The 27085-nt window shown below is 39.0% G+C and overlaps 1 protein-coding gene across 2 annotated transcripts in view; it reads right to left on the bottom strand.

Moving 5' to 3' along the window:
• Window positions 1-23578, bottom strand: part of PIKFYVE (phosphoinositide kinase, FYVE-type zinc finger containing) — a 90791-nt gene extending 67213 nt beyond the window's left edge. For both annotated transcript variants that reach the window (XM_083354388.1, XM_083354389.1), the window contains exons 1-6: window positions 23402-23578; window positions 13208-13389; window positions 11290-11478; window positions 4940-5055; window positions 4089-4260; window positions 3201-3408 (exon numbers count right to left, since the gene is read on the bottom strand). In XM_083354388.1, coding sequence (XP_083210514.1) covers window positions 3201-3408; window positions 4089-4260; window positions 4940-5055; window positions 11290-11478; window positions 13208-13389; window positions 23402-23484 — 950 coding nt within the window. In that variant the 5' untranslated portion in view covers window positions 23485-23578. The remainder of the gene's footprint in view (window positions 1-3200; window positions 3409-4088; window positions 4261-4939; window positions 5056-11289; window positions 11479-13207; window positions 13390-23401) is intronic.
• Window positions 23579-27085: the final 3507 nt, after the last annotated feature.

The following is a 27085-nucleotide window of genomic DNA, read 5'->3' as shown; positions in this document are numbered from 1 at the left end:
TAGTCAACATCTGTCGGACAAAATCGCTCGGATTCGGACCGGTTTGGACTCCGACTGGGCAGTATCGGACGATCAGGACACGAGCGATCTTGTCAATGTCACCTGGGAGGAGTTCGATCCTGTGACTCCGGAGGAAGTGGACAGGATCATGGGGAGGCTGAGCTCCACCACATGTTTATTGGACCCGTGCCCTTCCTGGCTGGTTTATGCAGCCCGGGAGGAGACACGAGGCTGGTTCCAGGCGGTTATATCTGCTTCTTTGAGTGAGGGTAGTTTTCCCGCCGCCTTGAAAGAGGCGGTGGTGAGACCTCTCCTCAAGAAGCCTGCCTTGGATCCGGCTGTTTTGAATAACTTTCGTCCGGTCTCCAACCTTCGCTTCCTTGCGAAGGTTGTTGAGAGTGTGGTGGCGCACCAGCTCCCTCTGGTCCTGGATGAAGCGGATTATCTAGACCCGTACCAATCGGGCTTCAGGCCCGGGTACAGCACGGAGACGGCATTGGTCGCGCTGGTGAATGATCTCTGGAGGGCTCGGGACAGAGGATATTCCTCTGTTCTACTCCTATTAGACCTCTCAGCGGCTTTCGATACCATCGACCATGGTATCTTGCTGCGGCGTCTCAGGGGATTGGGAGTGGGAGGCACGGTTCTTCAGTGGTTCTCCTCCTATCTCCTGGGACGCTCGCAGTCGGTGTTGGCAGGGGGGCAGAGGTCAACCGCGAGGCCTCTCGCTTGTGGAGTCCCTCAGGGGTCGGTCCTCTCGCCCCTTCTGTTCAACATCTACATGAAACCGCTGGGTGAGATCATTCGTGGTTTTGGAGTTGGGTATCATCAGTATGCTGATGATACCCAACTTTTCATTTCGACCCCAAACCACCCCAGTGATGCCCTCGACGTGATGTCCCGGTGCCTGGAGGCGGTCCGGGTCTGGATGGGGAGGAACAGGCTTCGTCTCAACCCTGACAAGACGGAGTGGCTGTGCATACCGGCATCTCGGGATATTCAGGATATCCCACCCCTCATTATGGGGGGTGAGTCATTACCTCCTGTAGATAGGGCTCGCAACTTGGGAGTCCTCCTAGATTCACAGCTCTCTTTAGAAGACCATATTGTAGCTGTAACTAGGGGGGCGTTCGCCCAGGTTCGCCTGGTGCGCCAGTTGCGGCCCTATCTAGACCGGGATGCCTTGCGCACGGTCACTCATGCGCTCGTGACCTCTCGTCTTGATTACTGCAACGCTCTCTACATGGGGCTACCCTTGAAGACCACTCGGAGGCTCCAACTGGTACAGAATGCAGCAGCGAGAGTTGTATCGGGGGTTTCCCGATACTCCCGTGTCACACCTTTGCTCCGCGAGCTGCATTGGTTGCCAGTTGTCTTCCAGGTGAGGTTCAAGGTGTTGGTAATGACCTACAAAGCCCTCCATGGCATGGGTCCAGAATACCTTGGGGAGCACCTGCAGCCGGCGTCAACTTCCCTCCGCCCAGTACGCTCCCACAGAGAGGGCCTCCTCAGGGTGCCGCCGGTCAAAGAATGCCGACTGGTGACCCCCAGGGGGAGAGCGTTCTCTGTGGGTGCACCGGATTTATGGAACCATCTTCCGGTAGAGCTCCGGATGGCGCCCGATCTCCGCTCCTTCCAGCGCGACCTTAAAACCCATCTCTTTAAAGAAGCGGGCCTGGCCTGATGGGATGGGGTGGGATTTTTATTATGACTTCAATTTTAAATTTGTATTATTATGGGCATTGTTTAATCATGTTTTAATAATTTTAATTTTTGTATCTGATTTTTATGTATTGCCCTGTTAACCGCCCTGAGTCTCTTGAGAGAAGGGCGGTATATAAATTAAATTAATAATAATAATAATAATAATTTATTTGAAAACTTTGTGTGGAGGGTTTTTTTTCCCTTTTTTGGTTCTTTTGGAAAAGGAGGTAAGGCACCGCTCTATATATACTGCTCAAAAAAATAAAGGGAACAGAAAATAAGACATCCTGCTATTAAATACAGTACATTGTGTTGTTTAAGTGTTCCCTTTATTTTTTTGAGCAGTATAAAATCTTTTCCCAAGAAACAGTTAATTAACTGAGCAACATTGATGCTGCAAGGCAAAGTATTCTCTATAGGTAGTCCTCACTTAATAATCCTAATTACTTCTGGCAACTCTGACACTCAATAAAAATGCAATCGCTAAGTGAAATGTCACGTGGCTGTGTGGCAATCCCATTGGTCTTTAGGCGAGGACCCAGACAAATCCAAGCCATTCTTGAAAGAAGGCAGGGGACTGCCTCCATTTTAGGAGCAGAGCTGGTACCTTCTTTCCCACCAGCTTTCTTTCACCAAAGGACCCAGCTGGTGCACAAAATAAAGGCTGCATGAAAGGAAGACCCAGCTGTGCTGGCACAAAAGGCAGCCCTGGCTGGTGCACAAAAGGCCAGCATGAAATAATGTGGCGCAAAATAAGACACTGGCTGATAGTGGCGCACTGTGGCACAGCAAACATATGCTTAGATCTCTGTTCCCTGTGCCTGTCCATAGCACCTGTCTCTAGCTCCCACCCACCGCCCCATAGCGCCTCCCCTACATGTGACCAGAATGGTAAGTCTAAAAGAGGGGAGGCAGGGTCGGCTGGGGGGAGCAGTGGCGGGGTGGTACAGCTGTAAATTGGGCAGGCCCAAATTTTGTTCACATGACCACAGGGGCACTGCAACAGCTGTATTTCATGGACCACTTTTTCAGTGCCGTCGTAACTTTGAACAGAGAGATGCTGAGTGAGGACTAGCCGTATATACTCAGAGACATCTTCCAATTTTCGATGCAACATGATAAATATGCTGGTAGAAAATGTAGTTTTATGTTTTTGGAAAAACTAATTTTCAATTTAGAAAGAAGGAATGAAAGTAACAGAGCTGAGGACTCAGGCTACAAGATGGAGCTCTGCTACAGTATTTTCTTGATGAGAAACGTCAACACTGGATCACAGTGACTGAAATGTGACCAATTTTCAATATGACAATATAGGAATTGCATCTACTGGCAGAGGCCATAGTGTCCTGAAACAATGTTCAACTGTGCAGCTAAAGAATGCCAAAGTAATAATTAAAGTTGTCTGAACAATGCTTTCTAATCGGGTGTTACAAAATTAGTCTAAGACTGAAGAAAGAATAGATTTTCTAAGCACTTAAATATAAAGGCATTGATACCTTTGCCAGGCAAGATCTTCTTCCAGGAAAATATTACGACTAGCTTTTCTGCTACCTACAGGAGTGCGGGGTTCCCCAGGATCCAATAGTGATAAACAGCTTGATGAATCGGATAAAGCGCTCAAGTCTTCCCCAATGGTGTTACCATCTGTGGAGTGCGCATAGCTTAAGGCTATTTTGCGACAATAAGTGCAAGCTCTCAGATCACCTATGAGAAATAGAAGAGATTGCTTTATAATCTGAAGATTTTATTCTAAAAATTGTGGCATGAAAAACAGATAGTTCCTACTGTATTCACTTTATTTCAAAGGTAAGAAAATTCTTTTATCATGCCTTGTATCAAGAACCTAAAGAAAACTTAGAGATCAACACCACTACAGAGAATGTGAGCTAGATTTTGAACAGAAACATATACTGCATGCACCAAGGCTTGCAACATATACAAGTACTGAAGACATTCTAGTAAAATATGTTTCATAGTAAAATGCAACCTCAAGCCCACCCACGTCATGCTAATTTTTAACTGAAGTGTTGCAACCAGAATGCTGGCTTCATCACATGGAACTTAGGTTGGCCTGGCCTTTCCATTCTTGCCATCCATTTATCAACCTGGTAAAATTACTTGGAGGAACAGCTGCAGGTCTAGAAACAAGATGGATGACTATCCTAACAATTTCTGGGAATGGCAAGGCTTTATATGGTTGCATATTCATGGGTTTACCACAAAAGTCTTCCTAGTATAGATATTACTGCTCATGAATTCTTACTGGCTGTTTCATCCACTATGTTTTGGGTCAATATGACATTCATCCTCACCCACCAATTCCAGCAGAAGGATAATTTCTACATCTTCTCAAAAGCTAGATGTTTAATTGTACTTTGTCTTACCTGTGTAACCCATAAATTTTCCAGGGATTTCCTGGTTACAGCATCGGCTACAGAAAATTTGCCCACATAACCGACAGTGATGTCTGCGCCTAAAAGTAGTGAATTTTTCACTACAGTCGTAACACTCTTTACACTGGCTATCTGGCATCCAGTATTGTTTGAGGTCACTGTCCTATGGAAGAAATTTGCTGTTTAATCAAGGAAACAGTTGCACAAATGTTCTTTCTATTTCTGAATGTAAGTCATATTATGAGATGTCACAAGTCCAAAATTAGATTATAATATTAATTTGCAGGCTGAATAGAGTTGAGGTATGAAACTCAAATTAGATTCAGAACATAGTCATATGCAAGCGGGTTTATAATGTGCCAAAAAGCTCCAATCTTCATAGTTGCTATAAAACAGATAATAGAGAATTAATACTACACTTGATCTTAGCCAAAAGGCCAAGAAGTGATATACATTTGCACTACTCTCATCTTTTAAAAAGTTATGTCCTGCTTAGTTTACCCAAGCCAAAGGATTTCGCTTATGTAATGCTCTGAATTTAATCCTTAAGCAATAGGATTTGATTTAGTAAAAGGTTGCTAGAGGAAAGAAAATTTTCCAACTTACAAATGAGAAGGAACCCAGATATATTGTACTGGAAAGGTATGAAAACTGATTTGCTATTATTGTCAAAATTAGTAGACAGCCCTTGCCCTCATTGCTTGAAAATATATTTAGCGGTAGCAATGTTCTATAAGTCTCTATACAAGTTCAAAGTACAAAAAGGGATTTTATAAAAACAAACAAACACAGAACTGATTTCAGGATTACTCAAAACTATAAAAGCAGGCATAAAGCGATACCTGGCTTTTTCCTTCCATGATTTCTTTGAGGCGTTTTAAAACTGTACTGAGGCTTCTAAGTTGAACAGCTGTCCTAGGATCATGACCACTAAGAGGAGGATCTTTTCTTCGATTGTCTGAAAGCAAAAGACAGTAGTTGCCACATGAGATTTCCATGAACAATTAGTGGAAATCCCTTTAGAATACAAAAATGTTATACAGAAACTTTAACTTCAGTTCTCTCTTTTTCAAACTGAGATCAATGCAGTGGTAATGTCCTAAATTTAAGTATCTGTCCTTGTAATTATCCAAAGCCACGTTTTGTGAAAAATAGCCATTTTCAATTATAGCCAGTTTTCAAATAGCCAATTCATTTATCTTTAAATAAACAGAAAGCATTTATCAGTTCAAAGAAAGTTATATGTTATAAAATGGTAATGTCAACTCTAAAAATAAGCATGGCTGCAGCCATTTTTCCTACTCATTTTTAGTTGACACACAGAATGGAGGGAGGGGGTTTTGCCAGGTGCTTCGCTAGTCCTAAATAAACTTTTATCCCATGGGAATCAAGGTCATTGGCTGTGCCCGAGACTGAAAAGTCCACTAAGAAGATGTATTGGGGAACATAGCTGCTTGCATTGCCTTAGGGGTGGGATTTCTTAACTTTGTATTGAGGAATTGTTATGTGTCTTTAGACTTGGTTTCACTTTTGATGTGCTGATAGTTTGTAACTAATTAACATGTTCTTTGAGGAATTTCCAAGCCTTGGAGTTCTGCTTTATTTATCTCTGTCTGTTGGAACCATGACAGACAAATTTATGTATTTGAAAAAAACCTGGATTGATTCAACAGACCTCGCTTCCCAGAAATGCAATTCAGAAATACAGCATTTAGTTTCAACCATGAATATTTCTGATTTACACACACAAAAAAGTCTTCTTCACGTTGAATTGACCCAAACTGACTCCATGCACATCCCCATTCTCACCACAACAGTACAGATGCAGCCATTTCCTTTTTTGAGGATTTTTTTTCACCTTATCCTCAATCCTGGGCTTTTCTTATTTTAATTAAGAGCTGAAATGCCTTGAATAATTACAAGTCTATTTGGGTTCTTCCCAAAAATAGCAATAGAAGTCTGAGGAATGAAAGGCAAATGAGAGTGTCAATTTCAAACGGAGTTATTAAGCAAAAATATCTGTGCTCTAGACACAGAACTAGTATTAAAATCCCAAATATTACAATCTGTTTTAATAGGTGTTTAGGAGTTTATGATCCATTGATTATGTGCCATTACAAACATTAAAACCTTATATCCCACTCCTTAGGGCTAAGTCAGCAAAAATCCCTGATTATTGATTGAAAAAGAATGGGAACAATAAATATTGCAGAGAAAAATCACCAAATATAACATTTGCTATTAAATTTTTATTATTTTGTTTTGTTTTGAGAGTTAGAATATAGACCCTGAATAGGAAAAAGATCTCACCAATTCTGAGCACTTTAAAAAAGAGAAAAAAAGACTTAGGTAAATCCAAAGATTTACAAGTATTTTTGAAATCAAGGCTATAAAAGCACACAAACCTAAACAGTTTAGTTTAAAAAAATCACCTCAAATCACCTCAAATCTGCACCTCAGCAGCGTAGGAATCCATGGAAGCTATTCATCTCAGTCAACTGTTTCAGGGAGAAAATATTAACTGGCTTTAAAGCCAGCTAATTGAGTCCCATTTTCTGAAGTCAAATGGTAGCTTTGTATACAGCAATTAATTAATCTTCCATTAGTCCGTTTAATTTCTTGTATTACATCAACCAGCCAGCCACATATTAACAACAGCAACATCAGCATATTACCGGAGAAAGATTTTGTGCATTTTATTAGAGCTCCTGAATACAGACTCACCAGTTTTGCAAGCCTCCTTCTCTTTGTTGCGTTTTCCCACTAAGGATTCTTTCATATTTAAAAAGAAAAGTGCCTCAAGTTTCTTACCAATTCCATAGTTCTCCATTAGCCAGGCATTTTATTTTGGTCTCTTGTGTAGCAGAACAAACATGGCTCCACTGAATGCCCTGTTTTATATACCAGTTATGTTATGTGGAATCCTGGCAGCAAAAGCAAGAAACAGGCACAATAACAATTGTTGTATAATGGCCAGACTCCCAACTTGGGAAGAAAAAACAAGGTTCGTCTTTGTAAGCTGTGCCAGAGGGTGTTACTAACAGCCATCTCCCAGCTAGAATCTATTTGCCAGCCACCAATTCCTCAGGAAGAGCATGGTGCCACTTCTATGGCTGATAATGGGTGATTTTTTTGACATTTCTAAATAGCATTGCTACACCTTCCAGTCTGGTAATTTAGACAAACTTCTTCGATTTTTCAGTTTTGAGTTAAATTTACGATAGAACATCAAATCCAGATTTATGTATGGAACAACTACACTGTACCTTGAAGAAGAACTACCTACTCAACAGGTGTTATAACAGATGCTTCTTTTATTATGGATGTCACTTTCCAGGGTTTATTAAAAGATTTAAAGACTAGTTAATGAAAATAATACAAACACTAAATAAATAATGTATACAAATATTGTAATAAGCTAAAACACCACCTAATTCACTGAAGGATCAAGACTATATCTAAAAGTTTGGAAAAATACTTTCCTGCAGTTAAAATTTTATGGTAGACAAACTGGGATATCTTTAAAGCAGCCATCTCTAGGTCAAATTAAAAAAAGCTTTGGAGCTTGTGTGGGAACATATTTAAAGTTGTTAGCAGCTCCATACTGTATGTCTTTTGCCAGGATTGTGCTGTAGTTGTGGAGGGACCCCTGTACAATCCAGAAATCACAACTGCTCTCAGGAGTTCCTGAGAGGTGTTAGGTAAATCTGCCCATGTGCTAAGATGGTGAGGAAGTGTTTTTTACTGTTTTTTACCCTAATAAAGAAATATCAACTACTGTAACTGCAGCTACTGCTCCCCATACTATCTTTCCTTTTACATAGTACAATGTTTCTATAGGGCTAGTAATCCAGCTAATGCTGACCCTGCGATCACATTGTATGTTCAGATCACTAATATAGAGGAATCTGGAAGCTTAAAAAAAAGAGTGCATATTTGAAGATCACCACGTTGTACAAATGCAATCATTTTTCACTGCGAACTGACAACTAGGAAACAGTGCCTTTTGCCCCAAATGTCGAGCACAAAGTCCAGACTGAGACCTTATGAAATCTCGTATAAATCTGCTAAATCAGGCACCACATGATAGAGCACATCCTGTAGAGCCCCCTGCACAAACATTTTAATATTAAAATGGCAGAAATCTCTTTATTCTTGCTAGAAACATTTATCAAATAGCAACAGAAGCATGCACATTAATCAAAAGCTTTCAGAATTACATTTTATTTATTTAACAAAGTTATATAGCCACCCATATAGGGAAATCCTGAGAGATGTTAAGTAAATCTGCCCATGTGCTGAGATGGTGGAGAAGTGTTTTTTAGTGTTTTTTACCCTGATAGGTGAACAAAACCATTTGACAAAAACAAACAAAAAAACAATATTGAGGCCCTAGTAAAGCTTGTATCAATCAATCATACTAAGCCAGTTTCACCAACAGCCTGATTCTAGTGCTTGGGGAAAACCTTTTCTGCTTTCCATAAAGCTAAAAGAGTCAGTACCATCTGTATCTCTCTCTCTCTTTTTTGGGGGGGGGAGGGGGGAGGCTATTCCATAAACAGGTGCCACAACGGAAAATGAATGATTCTGAGTGCCTGCCAAGCAACACTATTTCATTGACCACACTGCCAAATTTCCTGTGATGGATAAAGCAAAAATTGTATGATTTTGGATTAGTACAACGTGTGATCTGTACCACTGTAATTTGTAAATAATGTATGCCTTTGCATTATATTTGAATTAAGCCACATATAATGGTCCATGTATTCAGCAAATCATAAGCAATGACATTACATTGTATGAACTCAGCTTATCACTGCAGACATCTCTGCACAGGAACTTTGCCAAAGGTAGGTTCAACCATCATCAGAGTAGAAGAAACTCTTCAGACAATTAATGGTCATATTAATCTTTGATATAAATGGAAAACCTAACTGCTAATGTTGCACAATATCTTGGATAAAAACTTCACAGACCTTGGTAAGGTAGCTGAAACAATAAAAACAATGTCACACCCTTCTGTCAGTTGTCCTTGAAGGCCAATACAGCAAAAATCCCTATCCAGAGAGTCAATGCATCTGTAGACACATAGAAACCATAGAGCAAGTGCTCTTCCAGTGCCTGCACTACAGAGGTATTCACACTGGAACAATGCTGCCAGGTTTTGCACGGCAGCAATTAAAATCCATCACCTATGTGCCTCAACTGAGTTTTTAATTTGTATCAAAGCACAACAATATGTTGCCTAACTGTATTAGATGAATTACAATTATAGAGCCCAAAGAATACAAACAAAGTCCTTGGACAAATTCAACCAATCATATGTTTAAGTGACCATTACCTTGCTTAGTTTGTTAATGCTAATAAGGGGGGATGGCCAACCACAGAGGTAATTCCCCTGTTAAAGAGGAAGTGGAGCTACAATCTTGAGAGAAGAAATCATCTGTTTTCAAGAAAGCGACCCTTGACATCTTAACGTCTTCTTTCAGGAGGAGATCCCAGAGTAGTTTCCTTCAAACTGCAGAAAAGTTGGCTAAACTTCATTTTCAGAATGTATTTCGTCACAGCTTTAAGGCCAGAGTTGGGATTCTATTTTAGCCATCTTGTTGGATGAAAGAGGCAGGAGACATGCGTTGCCTTGTTGATATTCTTCAGGCTTTCAAATGAGCTGAAGAGCATTCCAGAAAGTGTCGCTTAAGGATTACTGTTCTGTTCCCTGTCAAATTTCTTATGGAGAGTCTTATTCCAGTGGTCTTTTGGGCACAAGGGACCACTTCCATGGAGAAAGGTCTTTCCAAGGACTGGAAGGGCCTGCTTTTGCATGCTGCCTACATCCCGAGGATGGGGCTTCGCTTGTTTGCGCGGCCCAGTTTTCTGGCATGCTGCGGACCAGTGTCAGTCCATGGACCGGGGGTTGAGGACCCCTGTCTTATTCCTCATGCTGTTTAAAATCTATATGAAGTCATCATGTCATCACCACGCACCAGGGAATACATGTCAGATTGGAGAGAAAAAAGGAGCCCTTTCCAGTGGCTTCCTCCTTGCCAAAGGAGGAGGCTGGGAAGCTTCCTATCAATTTTGCTTCTGTTAGCAAGGAAAGTACATTCTGCTCAGGTAAGACCTTGAAGGCTAACATGATTTACATTTTCAGATAGGAGAAGCTATGTCCTTTGAAGTGTGCTTTCAGCATTTTTTTTAAAAAGTTTACTTTTATTCATGTTAACAGCTTATTTTTATTCATTCATTCATTCACTCATTCACTTATTCATTCATTCTTTCTTTCATTCATCCCATTCGGATAGCCACCCATCTCAAACCATTCACTCTGGGCAAAAAACAATCATTTGCCTTAAATACAACTGTGGGATATAATGTAAATTAGTGGTCTCTTATGAAATTGTCCAGTTCCAAGGAATTGTTTGCCTTTTCACATGGAAATTATTTGAAGCTCCTTAAATCAATGCTATTTTTCTCCTTAAAGTGCCAATGGTTGTTGTACATTAAGAATCTTTTATTTATAATTGAAATAGTGTCAGAAACCATACACCATGCATACTGAGAAATCACTTACAGTTGCATAACATCTACCTATGTTAGATTCCATTGGCAACATTCCCATACTATATATAATTAGAAGTGTGAACTTTTATTTAAAATCAAAATGGTATCCTATACATAAATCACACACATCATTGTTAGTTTTATTTACTAACCAACACATATATTTATTCATTCTAAAAAAATGAATATTCATACAATCACCCTCTATTACACAGTAAGAAGAGGTACTCAAGGTTTTTGACCTGAATGAGCATGGCACTGTCTTTATTTATTCCTGCACATATATTATTCTCCCCAAATTCAATTCTAATTTTGTCACATTATAAAAATCATGCCCCCTTTCAAAATAAACAAAATTAACAAAATTGGATGGAAACTAATCAAGGAGAGAAGCAACCTAGAACTAAGGAGAAATTTCATAACAGTGAGAACAATTAACCAGTGAAATGGGTTGTCTTCAGAAGTTGTGGGTGCTCCATCACTTGAAGCTTTTAAGAAGAGACTGGACAACCATTTTCAAGTACTGAATTACAGTCCTCCTGTAAAGCACTTTTAGAGGGAATGTTTGGAAAATTTTGAAGGTGGATAAAAGTTTACAAAACGGACTCCTTTTCAAGCTCAGATCGCTTACCTAATGATGTAGAAGATCGTCGCTGCAGCTCCCCCGCAGGTTGTGTTTTTTTGTAAGCTACGGGGGATGACCTCAACGACTGCGATCTTGAGGAGTGTTCTGGGCTTGACCAATTCGCATTCAGTGTCTGCTGATGATCCCCCTGCCCAATCTCTGTTCTCTCAACAGAGGGTGCAAGTCGTCCATCATCTAGAAAGGGCAAATATTAGACTGTGAAAAAGCTATATTTTTCTACTAGTCTGAAAGATAACAAGTTCTCTTTAAATTTTTTAGTACCACTTGTTGCCTTCAACTTTTTATATAGTGGTTATATTTTTTATCCTGCCCAATTTACTCTCCAGTTGATTTGATGGCAGTTAAGAAATAAAATAGATACCTTAAGACTTACAAGGATTTACCGTAGTGGCCAAAATTGTGGAAACCTTTTGGGAAAAGTGTACAGTAGAAATGCCACCAATTTTTCTTCTAATTTCTTTATAACTGTAGCCTTGTTCACTTAATAATACTCTTTTACATCGCTTTCTGGGCATCCAGTCAAATTTTTGCACCATTACTTTAATTTCATTACATTTTACAAGCTCACTAAATGAAAAAACACAAAAAAACCCAACCAACTGGATAGCGATCACATAACATACTGACAAATGTCCTCCTCTCAGCTTCAATACATGACATCAATAACTGAATCCTACTGTGATCTGATTGGCTCATTGCCAAAACAAGATGACACCTGATTGGCTCTCTAAACACTCATGCTCATTGGCTACAATCAGATGAAGGAAAACCTATCTGATATCAACCTAAGCACGTTGTGCTTCCTTTTTCTGGTTATTAGGCTATAATGTTTCATGGTATACAGATAATTGAACAAACTTTGTTGCATTACATTCTTGATTAAATTATCTTTCCATTGATATATAATTTTATGGTACTACTCCAAAAAAAGTGGTGTTATTAGCCATCAAACCTCAAAAATACATTTTCCCAAAAGGTTTCCACAATTTTGGCCACTACTGTAAGATATACATTTAGCTTCTAAGCCCTCCATAGTAAAAAAAAATGTACCCAATTTTGAGGTTTTTTTCACAGTTCTTAAAGGGAATAAAATGGTGCATTCAACCTCTTCAAGTTTAAACCATTCATTTTGATTCTTCAAGCATTACAAGCTGTCCCCAGAGAAAAGAATAAAACATTTAATCCTATTCAAAGAGCTTCAGAAACTGCAATAAGATGCTGGGAGAGTCATAATTGGTTCTGTATCTATGTACTAAGCGAAAGAGTGATCAAGCTAAATGGTAGCATTTTCTTCTTCAAACTCAAATATATCAGACAGATAAAAATTATAATTCAAAATCAATGTATGGCAGAGGAATATAATGGGATACTAAGTAAAAATAATAGCATAAAGATCACAACTTAATTTAAAAGAGTTGGGAAATTATACAGTTGTTTACTTGCCATACCACATTTAGTGGTTAGGTTGATTTGATACATGTGGAAAGAATCAATTCTTCATATTTACAAACTATGAAGGAATCGGAAAGACCAGAATCGGCCTGCTGTCTTCACTATTTACACTGTCAAATACCACATGTCAGATTTAGCATCATGCGCTCAAACAAAATCATCAGTCTGATGTTGGCTAATTTCAATATAATTACAGTTAATGTGATGTTTACCTCCTTCTGTGCACTTCCAGGCTTCAGAAGAAGCCACGTGAATTGAAAGTGGGACAAAACTTCCAACCTCTTATTCCAGAGAAGAGAAAGAAAATAGGAAGTCTTGGGCTTACGCACTAGTAGTATTTCAACAGCTCTGGAAGTCACCAAATGGATGGAGGCTGATTCAGAATCACAAGTGACCTTAAGCCCTCTTTCATACTGAAGAAATTAAACCGCAAAACATAATTTGAACATACCCTTAGTGAAACGAAAAAGATTTACAAAAGAACTGTATGCAGATTTAAATGGAGGCTCATCCTGGTCAGGAGTCAAAGGTTTGAAGTGCGTTAGGTGAGATGGGCTGCCAGGAGAGTAAAGCAAATCATTCACAGATTCCAGTGTGGGAAATGTTTTGTCATCTGTGGCCATTTCATGAATCCTAAGAAAAATGAAAATGCATGTTTACTATTTCACTCACTTACTTCAATAAAAGTCAGATCATCATTTAGATATTATAAACTCCTTGAGGTCACAGCTATGATGTCATGGTTCCGACAGATGAAACTCTTCAAAGAACTTTGAGGCATTGTTTACCTTAAAGAATCTTTATTCGAGAAGCATAGCATGTACATGGCCAAAACCAAAATCTGAATTCCCCTCCCCTTAGCACATAGTATCAAACACAATTACCTCCTCTAATTAACAGTCATAAATCACATTTCCCAATTAGTTTGAAATGCAGGCTTTCCCTCCAGTTCTCCAACCCATTTCTTATCATCTCTTATTTCAAAAACCCTGAGTTCACACACTATTATAATATTGTTATGTCTAACTAACTCCCATCACATACCTCCTCCTCCCCACCCCAGTATCATCTAATTCTAAGAATAAAGCATAAGAAAAAAAAGGCTGCATCTCCTTATGTTGTCAAAGCAAGAACATCCAATGTTAGCAGCGTTGACATATGGAAGTCCAGAGATATTTGCCTTTTATTAATCTACTATATCGTAAGCATGAATTCAAGCAATCTTTTCTATCTTCCTATCAAAAGAGAAAAAAACCCAATCCAAGCAGAGCATTACAGACTTCATGTACTATGAAAACATAGTTAATGATACATACATGGTATATAAACATAAAAAGGAGTGAGCAACCTCTGATGAGACTGAAAAATATTAAAAGCTAGATTGTTAGCTGTTGTCTGTTGTGAAGGGAATCAGTATATAGGCACAATAAGCTTGTAAGCCGCCCTGAGTCTTCGGAGAAGGGCGGGGTATAAATGGAATTAAAATATAAAAAATAAAACAATAAAATTGTTTGTACTATGGTAGATGGTCTTAGCATCAATGGGGAGGAAGGTAGAAAGTCCTAGTAGTAAAGTAAAATTTAGACATACTCGGGCAACCCATAGTAAGGTTCCCCTACAGTATTATCAGATGCTACATCCTGGTGTACTTTCAAATGTTTTTATTTGTACTGTGATGATTACAATAATACTAAAAAGCCATATTGAAATAAGAGTATTAAATGGCACAGCATAAACTCCCAAATAAAGTACTGTTCAACTTTTTAAAGATGTATTAAAGAAGCGCATCTTACCAGCAGAGCTACTGCACAGAGAGCAAGGAAATAATGTACCAATCATAAGCAAATTGAATAAAATGAATAGATGGAACAGCATGGATGATGGCCTATATAATTACTTACTTTGAAGCAAAGTATGAGACCCACATAATTGAGACTAGCAATTTGAAAATGTCAGTTGTCAGTTTAAAAAAAAAGTTTTAAACATCCACTTAGTAATAATCTAAATTAAATCTGTCCTGAGTCACTCTGAAACAAAAAGGTCAGAAAGTAAAATAAATAAATAATCAATCAGTCAGATTAGGCAAGACAGTAACATTAGACAGAACCTGGAGTTAAATTAGACTGTACGCATATGAGTATATTTTTGGGATTATATAGAACAGAACTTTTACCTTTTTACTTTAATGTAACAAATATTAGTAAAAAAAGATAAGGAGGAAAAAACCAAAAGGAATATGTACAAAAATTCTTGAGGGGGGACTGATATTAGAACTGTGCAGTGCTTCAGATTCAAAACTAAAAGGTGTTTCCAACCACGTGGTGTCTATAAAACCAGCTTCTACAAAGATGTCAATACTCAACATTAGATGGTGTAATAACATACATTAGACTGAGAAAACAAGAGATTCTAGAAGGCAGCAGCAAACTACTTTAACATCACCAATCACCAGGAGTCAAATTCAACTACAAGTAGGTTTTATTTTTACCTTTCAATCTGCAAATAATTACTATAATTAGAAGCCACAACCCCACACATAAACTTTCATTGAACTGAAAAAGTGGGCAGCTAGCCAGGGAGCTCTTCTCATTAATGATCCCAATCAGATTTCAACTCAGTCCATTTTAAGAGTAGAAATGAATAGCTGCAATAACCATTTTTATTTCTGTGTCAAGATTAATAAATTGGGAATAAAATTGCAACATAATCTCAAAAAGTGTCTATGTATGTTTTTTGGCTAAGAATATGCCAATAATATAGTCACCAGATAAGATAGACAGATGAATGGATGGATGGATATAAGTTTTTACATATCCCTAGGATATTATTTTTATGGTAAGTGCTAAATAGCTTCCAATGCTGCCCTCTTCCTTGCTTGCAGATGGGTTCAGCAGCTTTTCAAACTGAATGGATAAGTCTGGCAGTGTCATAGGCAGAACTGGAATGCTGAAGAGGCAGAAGGGAAAGAGGTCCTGGAGCTCAGCATCTATTGTAAATGAAAGTAAATCACAGGATGGACTTGTATACAACATTTTGCTGGAACTGGTATTCACGATGTGGAATGTAAAATGATCTTGCTTTGAATGACAACTTTCTGGAAGGACTTACTGGTGAATTAAGAGATGAATTAGTGAGACAAGGAATACCAGAGAATTTGAAAGAGTTGGAGGAGATATGGAGAAAATAGGAGGCAGTGAAGACAACAGCGGAGAAACAGAGAAGAGACTTTGATTTATATTTTTATTGTGAAGGCCCAGCACACATAGCCAACCACAAACCACTGAGTCATTTGCAAACTGCAGGCTACTTAACAAGCAAGAAGAGAAAAATAGGAAAAGGGAAAGACAATGTCCTTTGAAAAGCTATTAGTTATTGTTAAAGGCAGGTCAAGGTGATGAACATTTCTTCATGCAAATACCAAGAGTCAATGCTTTTTTTCTAAATAAAAAAAAAGGTGCTGGAACTCAGAGGTACTGTCACTGGAAGCGATGCCAGTGTCTTGCTACAGCGTCACTGCTCATCCTTTGCACCCCCACCCCTGCGGCACGGAGCCACATGCCATGGGGATTCCCCTCCCAGCAGTTGCGACGCCGCAGCCCATGCTGAGCCCCCACCCGGAGCTGCTCCGAACCCCGACCCAGAGCTGTGTTCCTCATGGCAGTGGTCTCCAGCGCTAAACAGCTGATGGCCTCCAGCACCGACACTCGTTCACTTACTACCCTGTCGCTTCCAAATGCAGTGAGTGAGTAAGCAAGTGGCATTTGGAAGCGTTTGGAAGCGATGGGGCAGTGAGTGAGTGAATGAGCAAATGGTGTTTGGTAGCGTTGGGGTAGTAAGTGAGCGAGCAAGAGGCCTTTGAAAGAGAGGGAGTGAGTGGGGGAGAGACTGAACGAGGTGCCTTTGAAAGAGACGGAGGAGTGAGTGAGAGCGACTGGAGGCTTTTGTGAGCAAAGTGTGAGTGAGTGGGGGTGGCTTTTGCGAGTGAAGGGTGAGAGAAAAAGGGAAAAGTGAGGGGGAGAAGGGCAAAAGAAAAGGCACTGACTTCTGACTTCCTGTTACAGGAGTAGAAGGAAGCATTAACATTGAACCTCAACTTTTTGCTTTTCTATAATATTATAAACTACGTAGTTATTTCTACAACAATAAATGAATCTAACCAATGAAACCCAAAATACCCCCCTTTTTTTAGTCATCAAGTTTTTGACACCTTGTTAAGCACTGGTGGTGCTTGAATATTGTCATGTCCCAAAAGCTGGCCAGGTCTTTTGGCGCACTCAGCAGCAATTCCTATTGGCTTTCAAAAGCCAATAGGCCAGGCGTAGGCAACCTTGGCTCTTTTATGACTCGTGGACTTCAACTCCCAGAAAATGTTACATAACATCAGTTGGAAGATGTTCTGTTTCTTTCCTTCCCAAAAATTGTGTTAATGAGTCCTCTCCTAAGCTCTGCTGATCAACTTGTCCTGGATTGTTTTGCCGCAAAACGGAACAGTTTTCAAGTTGCATCTCATTTTAGATATATCACATATAATTGAAGATTGTAATTAGTTGCATGTGCACGTTCAGCAAGTGTGATGTATTTGTGCTGGCATTTCTAGGTCTCTTTCCAACCACATCCAGAAAAATTTGTAACAAACATTGGAATTCTTAAGGCCATGTTTGGTATTTCCCAGCAATCTGTTACTGGAAGGAAAAAGGAATCCCTGCTGCGTTAGTGATACCAGAGAAGCATTTGCATGTATGCAGGTATCTTTAGGGTGCCATAGTTATGGATGAGAAATATTGGTTGCAAAGTTGGCATTTCTGGATGTAATACAGATATTTTGGACTTATTTTTGTTTCTTTGCATGTTTGATATTTTTAAAAAGGCACATGCTACTGACTACACTTATGCACATATGTAACATCTTTTGCTAGGATACATGACCACTGTCAGAATGTGAAAAGTGAAAGATTGTGACTAAACAAAATTTTAATGTACAGATAATACCACCAGAAATTATTTTAGCCTTTTTAATGAATGTTGCTATTGATGTTAAGTTCACCATGGAAAACATCATATATTGTTATGTATATACTAGGTTAATTATTTAAAGACTGAAGTGCAACATAACTAGATTCTAAATAATCTATTTTTCAAAACACACAACAGTCCAAACAGTAAAAGTAAAGTCCAAATTAAGAATATTTCATTCTTAAGAATTGTTTAATTTAAAGTGGTTTAATTATAATAGATGGTTAGATTCAAAATAGTTTTCAAGAGTATGCACAAAAATACTATTTTTTTCTAGCATCAGCTAGATTAGACACATTACATTGAGAAAAATGTTTCTCATTTCTTTCCTGTTACCTTTATTGATTTCATTGCAGAGACGTTAACATAGGAAATAGATTATTTTGTTATCTAATTTTACCTTCCAAAAGACAGAAGCAGATGAAAAATGTAAGGTTCTTTCCTGTTGGCTTTTTTGAATTAGCTGTTTTAGATTCTAAAAGTTTAGTTCCTAAAGAAGTAACCCTGTAAATAATTTTAATGTCCTCCTCTAGTGCAGAGTAGGCAACCATGGCTCTTTTATGACTCAAGGACTTCAACTCCCAGAATTCCTGAGCCAGCATGGCTCAGCTTGGAAACCTCTCCCTTTCCCCTCAGCACGGCTGGCTCAGAATTTCTGGGAGTTGAAGTCCACGAGTCATAAAAAAGAGCCAAGATTGCCTGCAATAGGCTTTCAAAAGCCAATAGAGGGAGCTTTCCCCCCCCCAAAAAAATGTGCCGGAACACCGTTCTGAGCATTCTATGAGAAAAAAAGCCCTGCCAAGAGTCAAGCATATACAGTATTGATGCCACCTGACTATCTAATCCCAACAGCATTTTGAAAATAAGCTAGTTTCCCAACATTTGCAGATACTTCTTTTCCTGGATCCAGATTTTACTATATTATGGATGAGTCGATTAGACATGTTTAATGTTCACAAGTATGAATTAAGGAAGTAAAAGGTTGCCATTTGACAATGTAACAACAAAACTATGACTAGTTCGGAGAGTAGTATGGGAAAAAGAATGTTACAAATCGGGTTAATTCTGTAAGAATGTTATGAAGTTTCCAAAACAACAATGTAAGCAGAAAGTAGGGTTATAAACAAAAAAGTAATGACAATTCAACTCAAAGATGATGTAATGGTTATGAGGAAATGAGGGAGGTGGGATGGGGAGATGTTACCTAGGCAAGAGAGGGCATAGCCAGCAGCTGCATAACTGGCTGAGAAAGAAACTTTTTGTAAAAGGGATGGCGAGAATTTCTACTGTCAGACTTGCAAGATTTTGTTAATGTAGCCTTACAATAAAGTTGAATTAGCTCATCTGGTTGTTTCCTGTCTAGTCTACCTGGAAAGGCTGACAGACGTTTCCAAAAAACCATCCAGATCCCTTTCTTTTCCAGAAAACAGCCACCATAGGCTTTTCCATCATCACAACTGCTAGTCAGGGTAACAATCTGTCAGCCCTTCAAGGCAAGACCAAAACAGTCACCGCAGGGATTTCAAGGAAATGGTTTTTGTTGTCAAGTACAATAAAAGAAATCTTGAACGCCTGTCAGAGTGTCTCTCTGTCCTATCTTATGCCAAACACAATCAAAGCAGTTATACTTTTGTGTTTCATAGGACTGAGTAATCCTTTCTGAAAGTCCCACCCTGTGGGTTCACTCATTCCTTCTCTGTTCCAACGGTCAGGTCTACAGTCCTTCAACACACTTGATCTTCAGCAAGAACACAAAAGCTTGGCTTTAGAACCTGACAAAAATGTAGAGAAAAATAGTCCAAAGCATGTTCTGAACACAGCAATTTTGCCAGTTCTGTGTCCATAACTACCGTATTTTCCGGTGTATAAGATGACTTTTTAACGCATGAAAATCTTCTCAAAAGTTGGGGGTCGTCTTATACGCCCAGTCGTCTTATACGCCGGAAAATACGGTAAGTAATTTGTCCAGATTTTTCCCAACAATAAGCTAGTATATGGCTATGCAATATTTATTAAGTTCTAAAAAAGTACTTCAGAATATAAATGTAGGATTTATCTTAAAAGTACCAGCATCTTTTCCCAGGATTGTTCAGCTGTTTCCTAAAGTTGGCATGAGAACCTGCTTTAAAGAACTGAAGATACAGTAAGCATTACATTCATGCCCTGCCTACAAAAATTGTGAAACACCTTTCTGGAATCAAATCCAAAATACTGTACACTCATAATCAGAGCCCATAAGCATAGTATAAATACCACTTGTAAAAGTATATTATTTTCCAAACATGTAATATTGTGTACTGTATGTCAGTTAACCCAGGCAGCATTTAATTAAAAACACTTTTTCCAAAGATTTTGTATTTTAAGAGACAAAATAATTTAATTCACGAGTCACGAATCCAATATTGACACTCTGCACCTTTAATCAGAAGTTCCGTCCAATTTACATCACAAACATCTAATAATAGAACTGTCTGTATAGTTGTTCATTTGCATGTGCTCACTTCTCATAGCAAACAGATAATCCATATTTCCTCTTTCTTCATCTAACCAACAAGGCCAGGATGAAAAAAAGGTACTTCTGAGATTAATATGCAGCTTGCATAATTCAAAATCATAAATTTACCACTTCCATAAATTTACCACTGTCTAACAGTCTTGACAGCCAAATACGACCTACAATTTACTAGCTAAAATGTAGTTGGCTTTTTTGTGCTCAGTGTGTTTTGGGAACTCAGCCAGGGTAGTTAGGTTGTGGGTTTAAGAAGTTGTGGGTTAATTCAGTAAACTATGGATCATTTAATGAGTTAGTATATCATGCAAACATGGCTACAAATGCCATATACTCAGAAGCAGTTGAGTTTTTCATACCTGGCTCTAGGTTAAAATGAGATAATAACCACTATCAGAAGATAAAGTGATGGCAACCACTATCAGATTTCTGCTTGTAGGTTTTCTATGGAAATCTAGCTGCTTGGTCTCAGACACTGAGAACTAGTCTTACAATGGCAATTCTTTTATTTTTAAATATCCCTGTCTTCTCCAGGGCTGCAGCATATTTAAACAAAATCTCTTATTCATTCCATTTCTATCCACAATGCCTTTGAAACAGGAAGTCTTGGGAAAGTATGTTATCAATGCATTATGATCAAAGAAATATTTATACACAATACTGTATTGAAATATATACCAAATTTTTGGAGAGTAGATGTAATCAGTATTTTGTGACCAATGACTATCATAAAATTGGCATGGATTGGCCACAGCAATAAGAGCATTCATTAAGCAAATATAATTCACTTCCTACTTATATGTTCCTTCATCACATTTGGAAAATGGAAGTAAAACTCTATTCTCAGGCAGATGCATGCTGAATTAATATCAGTAGAGATTCTTCAGATCATACCACCATAGCACAAGTAGGCAAACAGGAACAATTTTAATTCAAACTGAAAGAATCTGGTTCTGATAGGATTCCAAAGTACTTAATCCAAAATTATGTTTAAAGTTATGTGGCTGTAAGGAATTGTTTTCTTCATAAATGCTAGCACCATTATATTTGAAGGCTATTAATTTAATTTAATATAAGGATTAATATAACTTGTTGTCAATGGTACAAGCTTGCAACCAAGCTGAATTGATGGCTGTGTTTTATAATACACACTGAACTGGAAATTAGCTAATTGCATTCAACTATAGTTCATGGTTTCCATTGTTGTACAAACCTAGAACTGTGTTAACCATAATTAACTATGTCATGCAGAGTTAATGTTGCTATAAGCTCAATTTTAAGTGGAAGAAAATATTGTATTATTAAGATCACCTCAAAAATATATCAACAATTTACCTATTTATTATTAAATTTATTGGCTGGCCATCTCGTGTTTTGAGGTGATTCTGAGCAGTTTATTGACTCAAGAGTATGTGTTAGTCAATGAAGCCATATAATTGATCCAAATATTTGAAGTCTGATAATTTAATCCTTAAATTGGGTTTTCAGTTGCTGGCACAGAATTCCATTTTATTTTTTTCTTAAAGTGTAAAATGAAATTGTAAGATATACAACATTTGATCTTAATAATTATAGAGTCTACTATAATAATTGCCATGTTCTAATAAATTCTGATGTTTAATAATTGTTAGAAGTGTTTATTACCTAGAGATAAGAACAAAATTCTTTCAAAAAACAGAATGCTTTAATTCTTTATTTAGCATAAGCCCCAAACTTAAGAATCCATATTGGATAAAATCTGTTACACAAAAGTCTGAATTTCCAAGTATATCACAAAATAACGTTCTGTATTAAATCACCAGCTTGAATAAAACAGTGTTCAAAGGGGACGACAAGGATCACAGCACTAATGGGGCTGAAAAGTAGTAACTATTCTAACTAATATCATTAATGCGATGAAAATTTAGTTTCCTTTTCTTAAAAACAATGCTCACCACAAGGATTTTAGGGAGTTTTATTTCTAGGATTCCCATGCAATCTTTCTTAAAAAAAGGGTAACAGGATCCTAGCTTTAATGCATCCAAGGTATCTGTTCAAAAGGGAACATTCATTCGTCTTACACATATTTCATTTGAATATGGGTGTAATCAATTATATGACCTGAAATGGTCTGAATATCTTTAACCTTATGCAAGTGTAGTTCTATCCTGTTTTAAATCAAAGTGCCTCTACAAGCCTATCCCAACAGAAGCCCAAAATTGGAAAATGTATTAGGAAATGTAGTGTGCATCACTCACTCTTCGTTCCAAAGGTGTACAATTCAAAATAGATAGGAGCAATTTATCTAGTTGCCATTCTGATCAGTGAATAAAAGCATTCATTCATTCACCTAATTGGCAAAGGGTTCTTACACTTTTCAAAACGACCCTAGGGGAAGTATGTAAGCAAGTGCAATTCAGCATACAAGGGTAAAAAAATCTCAGACCGAACAAAATGTTCTTTTCACTGCACAACTCCTAAAGATGCAACCATATAATAATTGGTTTATAATTTTACAAACTTTATGCATGATTGACTTGCGAGGCCGGTGTGTTGTGCAATTAGCTCACATGGTGTAATAAGATGGAAGGTTTGTGTCGCTGTAAGTTGGGGGTGAGGGCACGAAGGGAGGCTCAGCCAATCTCAATGTATACATGGTTGTACTTTGACAATAAAGGTTCATTCATTCAACAATCCTCTATTTTGCAATTGTTCATTTCAGCAGAATCTTTTTGGGATGCCTCCTTTCCTCACAAACTACGAGACAAGGCAGGACGGCTGCTCCGTCGCGGACAGCAACATCTTGTGTCATCTTTTCCCATTCCCCAGAGTCTCGATAACGCCCTGCAGGACCCGATTGTTAACTTTCCCACCCCAAAATCTCTGGTTTACGGAAATGTCGCACCGCGCAGCAGAAAAGACGGGACAAAATTTGGAAGGGCACAGGAAAGAACTAAATAGCCAAAGCACTTTTTTTAAAAAAAAATCTATTATCGCTACGGCCCAGCCCCATATGTAGGGTCTAAGAAAGGCTGAAGCCCATAAAGCTAAAACACGGAATCTATACGAGGCTGCGTGGAAAGCCCCCCCCCGCGCTTCCTTTCCTCGCGAAGGAAAAAACTCGCTTTGTTCGCCGCCTCTCACCCGCCTCTCGGTAGGCTCCAGCAGGCTATTTCTGTCTCCCGCCACGGGTCTCGTGCGCTCCTCTCTGCAAGAGGCAACACCATCAAAGAGGGGGCGGCCAAAGGGAGCCAAGACGCCCGGCTAAGAGAGCAGCTGACCCGGCTCGGACGCGTTTCCTCCTCACCCTCCACTTCCTGTTTCTTCCTCCGCGAAAGCAAAGCGGCGGAGGAGGAGCTATTCCAGCCCCATCTGCTCCGGACTCTCGGAGGCGATCCAATTGATGCCGGAGAGATGAACCAAACGCACGCAGGCATTAACCAACGACCCTGCAATCATCGAGCGAGGTTTTCAAGGCCGTTCAGCTCGAGCGTACAATGCTATGGCTGGTAACGCGCGAACGTGTCATCAAGTGTATACGAGAAAGGGGGGGGGAACCAATTCTCACCGATTATCTGGCTTTGTCTGAAGTTTTGCAGCTTCTGAATGCGAACGTGCTCTATGTCCAATCATAAAGCAATATTACAGGTAGAGATGACATAAGAACTCGTCGCTGTCAACTCGCATGCGTGTCGAAAGAAGCTCGAGGCAGCCGACAGAGAAAATACATTAATGATGTGCATTTCTCCCTGTCTGAAATACGCCCCCCAGGTTTAGTTTCTTACTGAGAATTAATCCAATAAATTCCTAAACAATAGTTGCATCAGTTAAGCTGTACAATATCAATGGGATGCAGGGAGCTGTAATTAAGCCCTAATACAATTCTCACATATCATGTGTGAAATTTTATAAGTCAATTACCCACCCGACAGGTCCAATTTGAACTCAAAACTAATTTGGGGCGCTTGAACAGTCCATATAAAACAATAGGTTTATGGAATCATGAAAAACTCGCCATTAACACTTCAGAATTATAGGAATAATACCTGATGGTCATTTGACACCTTCAAGGAGTCGATATTCCGCATTGTCTCTTCAGTGTTTGACAATTTTAAGATGTGTGGACTTCAGCTCCCAGAAGTCCACCCAACTTAAAGCTGTCAGGGTTGAGAAACTGCGCTCTCTGCTTTTTCCTGCGGCCTGAATAGAAAGACAACGGAACATAATTTGGAAAGTCTGACATGTCATTCCTTCCCCGTGACATCCCTTCATTCATTCATTTCTTGCTTTCCTGGCTCATACAAATTGGCCAGCAGGCTTGCATGGGGATGAATTAATGACGCTTTGCGGGAGGGAGGCCAGCTGTCTGAGTGTAAAGATTTCAGCGTTCTTCTATCTAGAAAAGCAGCCCAAAGTGTCAAAATAAAGCCCAGCCGATTCTCAGTTTGTCCTTGAGAGCTTCTGTTCGCTCACGACCAGTCAGGGTCAAGATCAAAGATCAACGGCAGTCAACCTTCCTCTTTGGACAGCCGGATGAAACCCCAACCACTTCAAGGATCTGAAGTCTGAGCTGTTGTTCTGTTAAACCTTCGGAGGCCGGAGACTCTCTGCGAACTCTTAAACCTGCAATCCCGCACCCATCCGAGGAACTCAGCCCAAGCGATAGGTTACGCTTGCCAGTGGTGGCAAGACAGGCAGAACAAGAAAAAAATGCATTTGTGTTCGCGGCAATATCTAGCTAGCTTGCTTGCTTGCTTGCTTGCTTGCTTGCTTGCTTATTTATTTATTTATTTATTTATTTATTTATTATTTATTTTGGGACTTATATGCCGCCCTATCTCCCAGAGGACTCAGGGCGGCTAACAGCAATAAAAAACAACAGTACAAAAGTTAAGAAAAAAATGAAATAACAGCCCCCAATATTAATTACACAGTTAAAAATTAAAACTTTTCAAAAACCCATCATCAATCCAGGTCAGCCTGATGGAAAAAGAAAGTTTTGAGGTCGCGGAACGTGATCAAATCACCTTTGTTCTACTCCTCTTCTTTATTCTGTGTGTTCTGTACTTCTCTCCCTCTCCCTCCCCGCTCCCCCTCCCCCCCATTACAAAGCTTCTCCAGTCATTTCCCTTCTCTGGTTCGTGACAAGCGCGTGGGAAGAGCGCATTGGCGAAGCGGTTTTCCTCATTTTCCCTATTGGGCAGCTGGAGAGTAAAGGAGGGACGAAGTATCGGACCTTCTTGTGGGCGTCACCGAGACTGGGAGGAGGTGTGGCCGAAGCAGACATCCATTTAAACCTGCTCTTTTTTTTTTACCTATTGCAGAGTCTACGCCCCGAGTAAAAACGACAGCGGTACTACAAGCACCAGCAGCAGCAGCTACCCAGCAGTAGAGGTTGACCGTGGCAGTGGGAGCGAGACGAGCAGTGACAACGCGAGCCCTCCTCGTCCTGGGATCTTCCAGTCCTGTTTTTCAAAGCCTTCCAAGTCGTTCAGTGATTCCTATCTGCCCAAAGAGGTGAGTCTCCTCTGTTGCTTCGCCTTGCACTTCTTCGGGATGGCATGGATTACTCGGCTCCAAATGGTTAGGAAAAGCAACGAGTCGTGCAGTATCTTAAAGGCTAGCAAGGGTTATTGTGCCGCTGAAGCCACAAATAGCTTAAAAACTAAAATATTATAAGCTTGCACGGCCCCTTTTGCGGTTTTTACTGCAATGAACTAGTCTGACTGACAATGCAATTTAAAAAAAACGATATGAAAAGCCATTGGTATATACTGTACAAGTCTTTATATTTTTCTGTTTCTTGTTGCTTTTCACTATTGACTCTTTGTCCCCACCCTCAAAATTGTACAAGTCAAAATGGCTGAGAAAGCTTTTCACCTTTTGTTTTATATTGGTTTGGTTAAGTTTGATTACAGACTATTTTCTTTATAGCATATTGTAGCAACTGCCTTGCTCCTAGAATAAGAGGGTCAAATGGATACATCTGTCCTTTTTTAGTCTAATCCTGGTTTATGTGTGGGATTGTGGGATAGTTATAATAATATTTGCACAGTTAAATGATTTCAGAAATGTTAAATTCAACATGGTAAAATCAATTTCAGGTTTATTCCTTAATTGACTATCAGTTTGGAAGTCTCTGTGTAAGATAATGGCTTTGTGGTATTATGTGATTGTGGTTTATGTGATTATGGTATTCTGCATTTAGGTTAGTTTGTTAGTAACCAACAATTCCATTACAAGTGTGACCATGAAAATGTGAGATGGAAATGTTCAAAATAATTGGTCCCATTTTTGGCTTGATTGAGATGGTCAGTACCTAGCCACTATCCTAACAAAACCAACATTTTAATTTGAAGTATATTTTGTTTATTAGAATTAATATCCCACTTTATTTTATATAATTCAAGGTGGCATACTTAAGGTTTCTTTCACTGAAGTCCACTAGTTTTACTAAATATATTTAAAGATATAGTTCTGGAAAGAATGGTAGAAAATCCTGGGAAACAAAAGGATCATTTTAGCATGCCTAATTAGCAGCCAGTTATTAAAGGCTCTATAGCCTTTTTCATTTGTTTTGATTTTGCCATGAAGTTATGTTTAGACACATCTAATTTTTGCAGCAAGCTAATGGTGAAATAAATATGTAAAATATCTCTGAGAACTATAATTTTGCATACAGGCATTTTTCTTAGTCTTTCTTTTCTATGATAAGGCCTGTTTAATTATGGATTTCAGAATACCGGTTATTTCAACATTCTGAAACACATCCAATATTATGCAAGCACCCTTCTAATTGCAACACCTTTCCCTTTTTTCAAATCCCTT

This window comes from Vipera ursinii (assembly GCF_947247035.1).
Source record: "Vipera ursinii genome assembly, chromosome: 1".
Classification (NCBI taxonomy): domain Eukaryota; kingdom Metazoa; phylum Chordata; class Lepidosauria; order Squamata; family Viperidae; genus Vipera; species Vipera ursinii.
This window is presented reverse-complemented; position numbering and strand designations above follow the sequence as displayed.